This window comes from Notamacropus eugenii, chromosome 1 (assembly GCF_028372415.1).
Source record: "Notamacropus eugenii isolate mMacEug1 chromosome 1, mMacEug1.pri_v2, whole genome shotgun sequence".
Taxonomy (NCBI): domain Eukaryota; kingdom Metazoa; phylum Chordata; class Mammalia; order Diprotodontia; family Macropodidae; genus Notamacropus; species Notamacropus eugenii.
The window spans coordinates 321,099,153-321,108,148 of record NC_092872.1 but is presented as its reverse complement, the minus strand read 5'-3'; the positions used below and the strand labels follow the sequence as shown (position 1 = coordinate 321,108,148).

Sequence of the window (8,996 nt, the reverse complement as noted above, 5' to 3'; positions counted from 1 at the left end):
CATGCAAGCTATTCAAAGAATATATCTTCTCTCTGTACCTGCAGGTATCAGAACAGGAAAGAGTCTCAGGGACACAAAGGAGATTTGAAGATAGATAGATAGATAGATAGATAGATAGATAGATAGATAGATAGATAGATAGATAGATAGGTAGGTGATGGCTACATAGACAGATAGGTAAATAGGTAGATAGATTGATAGATGACAGATAAATAGATGGATGGAAGGACAGAAGGGTGGGTGGGATAGATTTCATTGTGAATTGGGAAGAAATTATACACCTTGAAAATTTTTCAGCCTCACACTTCAGCTGTTATTCTAAGTGGTCTCTTTCTGTTCAATATTCTTGACTTCTCTCTCCAAGTCATTCTCCACATGGCCGATCTGATTCAGTAGTTTTATGTCTCGTCTCATATGTTTTTTTCTCACTGTGTCTCTTGCACAGTAATAGGTGCCTGAGTCCTCAGCTTTTAGCGAATTCATTTGCAGGTACAGCATGTTGTTGCTGTTGTCCCTGGAGATGGTGAATCGGCCTTTCACAGAGTCTGCATAGCTTGTGCTTCCTCCGTTATTATTAATCCCTGAGATCCACTCCAGCCACTTCCCTGGAGCCTGGCGGATCCAACTCATGTAAGCGTTGCTGAAAGTGAATCCAGAACCTTTGCAGGAAAGACGAAGAGATCCTCCAGGCTGTCTCACATCACCCCCAGATTCTTCCAGTTGAACATCACAATGGACACCTGCAAATAGAGTCATGAAGGACAAAAGTCACACAAATACATCACGTAAAAGAGTATGTCCTTTGTCTAGAAGCAAATAAAAGACGAACTACCTTGTAAAATAGCCAGAATGAAAATTCCATTCAGTCCAAAACCCATTGTTTAGGCTGTGCAATGTCAGTCCTTAGGAGAGAAAGCCACACAAAGGATAAGTTCCTCTCCCAGGACTGCAGACACAGAATTTTGATGGTTTTCATCCCTTCAGGGAGGAGCACAATTTGCATTTCTTTTTCTCTTCAGTATTAGTAAGAGCAACTGCCTCGCACTGGGATGAGGGCAGCACACAGGTGTTTCCCCTAAACTAGGGAAGGTTAGTGACACAGAGAATCTAAATACCATTCGTGAGAACTGAGTGTCTATCCTTCTCTATCATTCCATTCTTCTCTCAAAATTAAGGGTATGCTCCTTGTGCTTTTATACCATTGCCATTTCTAACTAGGAAGGAATCCCAAAATTTTGTCATGTTTTTAATCTTCAGTAGTTATTGGATCTATCTTAGGAGAGGGACACCACTTGTGAGCTTACTCCTGACAACTCTGCTGGCTTGTAGAGCTTTTTTTCTTCATTCTCTTTATAACTGGAATTCATGTGAATTTTGTATCCCCATTCCCATTCAAGGTCCCTTATATCCAGAGTATGCTCTATCGGCATGAGAGAGATCATTATCAAGTTTTCAAATGAGCAGTATACTTCAGATATTAGCAGACACTAAAAATCTGAGTTTGATTTTGTTTTACTTTTTGTTTAGACTTTACAAAGGGCAAGAGAAAAAAAATGTAGATTAAACTTAAAAGTGTGTTGTGCATTCCTTTTCCTTCCCTGGAAAACTGGTGTAAAAAAAAAAAATTCCAGCACACTCAAGCTCATATCCCTCTGAGTTGGAGTATTAGAGGCACAAAATTGATAGAGGAAAATAAAGTCTCCTGATTCCCCTGTATTCTCCAGAAAGTTCCATGTTTTGTTTCTCAGAAGGACTTCTTGTGTGTGGTAAGACAGTGACACCATATCCTCTGGAGTATCTGGGCAAAGGTATAGCCTGAGACTCAGATTGCTCCTTCCCAGAGCAAGGAAGTCTGCTGCCATCTACTGTGCACAGTGGCATCAGAACTGACAGCATTTTTCTCTCTTATGTCCATTTAACATTAATTCTTTACTTATCGGTATAAAGAATTCTCATCAGGGATCATTAGGATGCTGGCAAAAACACAAGTTATTCTCCAATCATCCTTTGTGATTGTGGAATTTTGTGTATTGTAAAGCTCTAACTGGCTTTTTTTTCACTGTTTCTCTGATTTTTCTTACCCTGGTCCAAGTTTTATATTTACATTATCCTGTCCTTGCTACATAATCTATAGGAAAAAGAACAATTCAAAGCATCTTATAAAATACAGTTAAATTTCTTTTCATACAAAATATATCTTGGCCTGTCAAGCCTGAAAAGGTTCTCTCATCCTATTATCATCTTCAAGCTCTCTTTACAAATCTTTTCTCTTTCACTGATTCCTAGGAAAATTACATACTTGGTGCCTTCCTTTAAGGAACTTCTCAGGCCATTGCAATCAGTTTTCTGGCCTTTTTACTCAGGTCATCTAAAATTTTGTCCTCAACTCTATGTGTGTTTTTGAGTTTTCTTCCCTCATTTAGTTCAGATAAAAATGAAGTAATTTTGTTTATATATTTACTTGTGCTCCCTAATTTCTCTAACAATTCTTTACCTTTCGCCTTTGTGTTAATGTTATTCTTCTCCCCTCCACTCTTCAATTAGTATGATTAAGACATAGAAAAACCACTCTCACCTTCTGTGTACTAAGATTTCCTCCATAGGGGCACAATCTCCCCTTATTTGAATGTGGGGACTTTACTCTTGCTTAGTTGTTATGTTCATGATAAAAGGAGAACAGAACTATAGGTAGTATGCATTCATATAACGTCTACTATATCCCAAGGACTGTGCTAACTGATTTTTGCAAATATCTCATTTTATCCTTACAAAAATCCCAAGATAAGGGTACCATTCTTATCCCAGTTTCGTAGTTAAGAAAGTCAAGGCAAACTAAGATAAAATAATTCACTCCAGAGTTACAAAGCTGGTGTCTGAGGCCAATTTTAACTCAGGTTTTCCTTATTCCAGGCCGAATGTTTCATCCACTGTGCCACTGGTTGTGTCTAGGAGATGGTTTCAGAGAAACAGGATTTTTGGATCATACTTGAGTCATCGTTTCTCTTCACTATGGCTTTTGAACTTCAGTATTTCTACATGGCTCTAGTCGTTTAATTAGGAATTCTTTAAAGTCCTGTATTTATTTAAAAATCTGTACTTTATTTCGATTTGGATTTTTATTCAGTTTTGCTGATAAGTGTCCTTGGTTATAAACTTTTAGGAATAGTTTATTCCAATCTTTCAACTTCTTCGTGGTGGTGGCTATTAAATCATGTGTGATCATTCCTTTCACTCTTCAGTACTTGAGTTCTTTCTGGTTACTTGTAAGAATTTTTTAAGTTGATCTGGAAACTCTGAATTTTAGCTCTAATATTCCTGGAAGTTTTAATTTGGGGTTTTCTTTCAAGAGATGACCAATGTATTTTTCCCAGTTCAATTTTTGCCTTCTGATTATTTTTTGTTAGGTAAGTTTCCTTATTTTCAAAATTTTCCCTTGTTTCTTCCCTCCCCAACCTAGAGATAGCACATGTAAAATTATTCTTCCGCAGTGCTTTCTCTAGGTGTCTAGATGTTGGCATCATCCCTCATGAATCATTTATAACTATTTTAGTATTTTTAATAGACCAAATAACTTTTATTCTCAAACACATATTGATGGTACTGTATGTAACTTTCTCTTGCATCTACTCATTTCACTCTTCATTATTTTACGCATTTTTCATCTGTTTTTGAAAACCATCGAGCTCATCATTTTTTATAGCACAGTAGTATTCTATCACAAGTATATACCACAATTTGTTCAGCAGTGCCCCGTCAATTTCCACTTCTTTGCCAACGCAAAGGTAGCTACCACAAACATTTTCGAATATATAGAGCCGTTTTATCTTCAGGAATTGATCACATAGTGGTATTGCCAAATTAAAGGTTTTAGGTAGTTTAATACCTCTTTGGACATAAATCCAGATGGCTCCCCAGAATGGTTAGATCAGTTCACAATTCCTCCAAGAATGAGTGTCGCATTTTTTCCATATCCCCTTCAACATTTGTCACTTTATCCGTCTAACTCTTTAGCCAATCTAATTGGTGTACAATGATGTCTCCAGGGAGTTTTATTTTGTATTGTTCCAATGAACCATGAGAAGAGAATTGTTACATGTGACTTTAAATTTTTTTGATTTCTTTTTTTGGGAAATTATCTGTTCATATCCTTTGACCATTTATCAATTAAGAAGTGACTCATATTAAAATAAATTTTTAAAAGTTCTTTATCTATTTAAAATTTGAACATTTGTCTAATAAACTGTGTACCAAATATTTTTCCCAGTTTTTCTGCTTTTCTTTTGATCTTGACAACATTTGATTTTTTTGAACTAAAATCTGTTCATTTAATGTAGTTGAAATGTTTCATTTTACACGTAAATTTCCTCTCTATCTCTTGCTTCTTCATAAATCTGATAATATATTCCATATCCTTCTAATTTTCTCATAAAATCACTCTGAATATCTAAGTGGCTCTTCATACCACTTAGGATGATTTTAAATATTATCCTTTCATGCTCAACTCACACTGGCATCCTCTGTCTATATATACTCCTAACTGATCTAATAATGAGAAAGTTCTTATGAGTTACAAGTGTCATCTTGCCATAGTCATATAAACAGTGTAACTTTATCAAATCCCTTACGATTTCTTTGTCTTCTTTACCTTTTCGTGCTTCTCTTGATTTTTGTGTCTATATATCAAATTTTCTATTCAACTCTGGTCTTTTCATCAAGAATACTTGAAAGTTCTTTTTCATTGCATGACCTTCTTTTCCCTGAAGTATTATGCTCAATTTTGCTGGGTAGGTGATTCTTGATTTTAATCCTAGTTCCTTGGAGTTCTGGAATATCAGATTCCAAATCCTGCGATCCCTTAGTGCAGAAGCGGCTAGCTCTTCTGTTATAGTGATTGTATTTCCACAATATTCAAATTCTTTCCTTTTGGCTACTTGTAATATTTTCTCCGTGATCTGAGAGTTATGGAATCCAGCTACAATATTCCTAGAAGTTTTCCTTTTGGAATCTCTTTCCAGAGGCACTCAGAGATTCTCTCAATATTAATTTTATCTAAGGGTTACAGAATATCAAAGGAATTTGCTTTGATAATTTCTTGAAATATGATGTCTGGGTTCCTTTTATGGCCATATCTTTCAGTTAGTCTCATGATTTTTAAATTTTCCCTCTTGGATCTATTTTCAAGGTCAGTTTTTTTTTTCCCCAAAGAGATATTCATATTGTCTGCTAGATTTTCATTCCTTTGGTTTTATTTTATAATGTCTTGATTATTTCTAAAGTCATTAACTTCCCTCTGCTCCTTTTTAATCTTTATAACAAGTTTGGTTTTTTCCCTGTTTACACTTTTATGCCTCTCTTCAGATCTGTGTTTAAAGATCAAATTTTCTATTGATCTCCGGCGTTTTCATCAAGAAGGTTTGAAAATCCCTTATTTCGTTGAGTTTCCATCCTCTTGCCTGAAATATTATGCTCAACTTTGCTAGGTAATTGATCCTTGGTTGTAGTCCCAGCTCCCTTTCCTCATGGAATATCCCATTCCAATTTCCTCAGTCTGTTCATGGAGAAGTTGCAAGGTCCTGTGTGATCCTCACTGTAGCTCCTCCATATATGAATTGGTTCCTTCTGGCTCCCTGCAATATTTTCTCATTCAATTGATAGTTCTAGAATTTGGGAAGAATATTCCTTGGTGTTCTTAATTTGGGATCCCTTTCAGGAGGTGAACGTTGGGTTCTTTCAATGATTATTTTGCCGTCTGAGATTAGGATTTCTGAGCAGTTTTCCTTGATGATTTCTTGGAAGCTATTGTCCAGGTTTGTTTTTTTTTCCATCGTGTTTGACTTGTGGAGCAATTATTCCCAGATTTTCTCTCCTGGATCTGTTTTCCAGGTCAGTTGTTTTTTTTTCAAATAAATATTTTGAATTTTCTTCTATCTTTGCACTACTTTGATTCTGTGTGACTCAATCTTGATTTCTCATAGTGTCATTAGCTACTACTTTCCTAATTCTAATTTTCATAAAATTGTTTTCTTCAGTTAACTTTTACATCTACTTTTCCATCTGTCCAATTGTGCCTTTGAAAGAGTTATTTTCTCCATTACTTCTTTTTCCATTTGTCCAATTTTCCCAGTTAGGTTTTGTGCTACCTTTTCCTTGTGTCCAGGTTTCCTTTTTAGAAAGCTCTTCTCAGTGAAATGTTTTTTCGTATTTTTAAAATCTTTGACCAGTTTTTCGATTTCTCTAATGTGGCTTTTAAAATCCTTCTTGACCTCTTTTAAGAATGCTCTTTCGACTTGAGACCTATTCATATTGTCTTCTGAAGGGGGCGGAGCCAAGATGGCAGAGTAGACAGACGCACATACGCTTGCTCCAATCCCACAGCCCATAAAATATCTGTAAAAAAGATTCTGGAGCAAAAAATTCTGGAGTAGCAGAAGACACAGAACAACGGAGTGGACGAGATTTCTGTTGCAGAGAGCCTGAATACCTCTCCCAAAATGTGCTCGTGCTGCGGACCAGGAGCTGAGCACAGCCCTGCTTTGGCCACGCGGTGCCAAGAGGAGCGGATCAGAGCCAGCTTCAGGGACAGTCTCCAGTGGCCACGTGGGTCCCTCCACCCACAGGTGGCGAGGGTCGGTGAGACGGTCTCTTTGGTGGGTCAGGGGGGAATGGGGTGCTCCCGTGGCTCGGGACCCCTAGGGAGGCAGCAGCAGAGGCGGGGGGGGGGGGGACCAGGGCTCCCCAAGCAGGCAGGTGCCTGGATCCATTGTTGAAGGTCTCTGCATAAACCCCCTGAGGGAACTGAGCCCGTGAGGGGGCCCTGCCCCTACCTGAGCACCTGAATTTAATCTCACACTGAATAGCAGCCCTGCCCCTGCCCAAAGCCCTGAGGCTGGGGAGCAGCATTTGATTCTCAGACCCCAAGCGCTGGCTGGGCAGATCTGGAAAATGCCCAGAAAAGGGGAAAAAATAAGACTATAGAAGGTTACTTTCTTGGAGAACAGGCATTTCCTCTCTTCCTTTGTAATGAGGAAGAACAATGCTTACCATTAGGGAAAGACAAAGAAGTCAAGGCTTCTGTATCTCAGCCCACTCAGTGGGCTCAGGCCGTGGAAGAGCTCAAAAAGGATTTTGAAAATCAAGTTAGAGAGGTGGAGGAAAAACTGGGAATAGCAATGAGAGACATGCAAGCAAAGCATGAAAAACAAGTAAACACCCTGCTAAAGGAGACCCTAAAAAATGCTGAAGAAAATAACACCCTGAAAAACAGGTTAACTCAATTGACAAAAGAGGTTCATATTCTCTTCTGAAGTTTCAGATGGAAATATAGACTGAATGCTGACCCCTTCAGTATTAGTCTTTTGGTTCTTGTCCCCATAGAACGATTCTATGGACCTTTCTTTGGTGGCTTGCTTCTTGCTCATGATGATCACCCTTTTCCTGGCTTTTAAAGTAGAATTCTCCTTCTGGGGGACAGGGGGCTCTGTCTCACAATTCGTGTTCCTTGAACTTGAGGCTTTTTGTATTGTGGCCTCTGAGTCTTTCAACTAGAAGGTAAAATGCTGCAGGTTACATGGTGCTGACCTGGTTGAAGTTCAAAAAGAGAGGCCAGGTGAAGTCTTTGTGGGTTTCATTGGAGTTACCCTGGAGCTAGCTCCATTAATTGTTGGGAAGGGGTGGTGTGGCCACAGAAGGTCTCCTCTGCTGATCTAGACCATAGGCAATCTCACCTCTTGGTGAACTCCTCTACACTACTGTCTTCCCAATTGCCCTGGGGTGCTGAAGCACTCTTGGCATCCTAGTATTAGCTGTTGCAGGCTCCAAACACCCGGGTCTGAAGATCTCCTCCCAGTTTTCTGATGTGGCTCTGTCTGGGACAGCTCTGGTCCTGCACTGGTTCCCTTCAGCCACGGCAAGAAAGACCGTCCTTAGGGCTTGTCTTAACCTTACAGGCTAAGAGACTATTGACACCTTCAGCTGATCCCACTGTTCCAGGATTTTTCCTGGGAAAATGCTCTCTGGGTTGTTAGACGTCAACACAGGGAGAGAAATAGCAATTACAGATCACTCTGCCATCTTGACTTCCAGAAGTTCAATTAGGTGAACTTGTTGCTTTCACTCTGCCATCTAGGCTCTGCCCCCCCATTGTAATATTCAAGGAACTATTTTTTTCAGTGAGATTTTGGTCTTCCTTTTCCACTTGGCCAATTTTCCTTTTTAGAGTATTCTTCTTTTCATTGGCTTTTTGAATCTTTTTTGTCATTTGGGTTAGTCTATATTTTAGTATTGTTTTCTACAGCATTTTTGGGTCTCCTTTAGCAAGCAGTTGACTAGTTTTTTGCGACTTTCTTGCATCACTGTCATTTCTCTTCCCAGTTTTGCTCTACTTCTTTTACTTAATTTTCAAAACCATTTTTGATTTCTTGCACGACATGAGACCAATTCATTTTTTTCTTAGGGCCTTTGGATGGAGGAGCTTTGACTTTGTTGTCTTCTGTCTACATGTTTGGATCGTCCTTGTCACCAAAGTAAGATTCTGTAGTCTGATTCTTTTTTTTTCAATTTTTGCTGATTTCCCCAGGCATTTACTTGACTTTTGAGCTCTTTGCCAAGGTAGATCTGTGGTTCCAGTTGGGTTGGGGGTGTACTCTCAGCCACTCAATTTTCCCACAATACGTTTGGACCTGGATTTCCAGAAATAGTCACTGTCACTACCACTGCTGCTGTGGCTGCCACAGGTTCTTCAGTCCCTTTCTCCTTTGCTGCCCTGGGGTTGGGATCAGACCACTCCACTCTCCCATACTGGTCCCATAGGCTTTTTCCATCTACCTTCCAAATTGTCCTTGGTGTTTTGCCATCCTGAAGTCTGGAAACTGCCACAGCTGTGAGGGATTCAGTCTCAGTATGGACTGCTCATATCCTGTCTGTGCCAGTGTAACCCTCGTTGGACTGCCCTCTGCCCTCTGGCTGGCATGATAAACACTTCCCAGTGACCTTCCAGG

General features: G+C 39.3%; 1 gene segment (V, D, J or C); it reads right to left on the bottom strand.

Moving 5' to 3' along the window:
* Window positions 1-318: 318 nt before the first annotated feature.
* On the bottom strand, window positions 319-936 carry LOC140517362 (immunoglobulin heavy variable 3-23-like). The segment is given in 2 exon segments: window positions 319-740; window positions 833-936. Coding segments are annotated over 2 exon segments (468 nt in total).
* Between the last annotated feature and the right edge of the window lie 8,060 nt (window positions 937-8,996).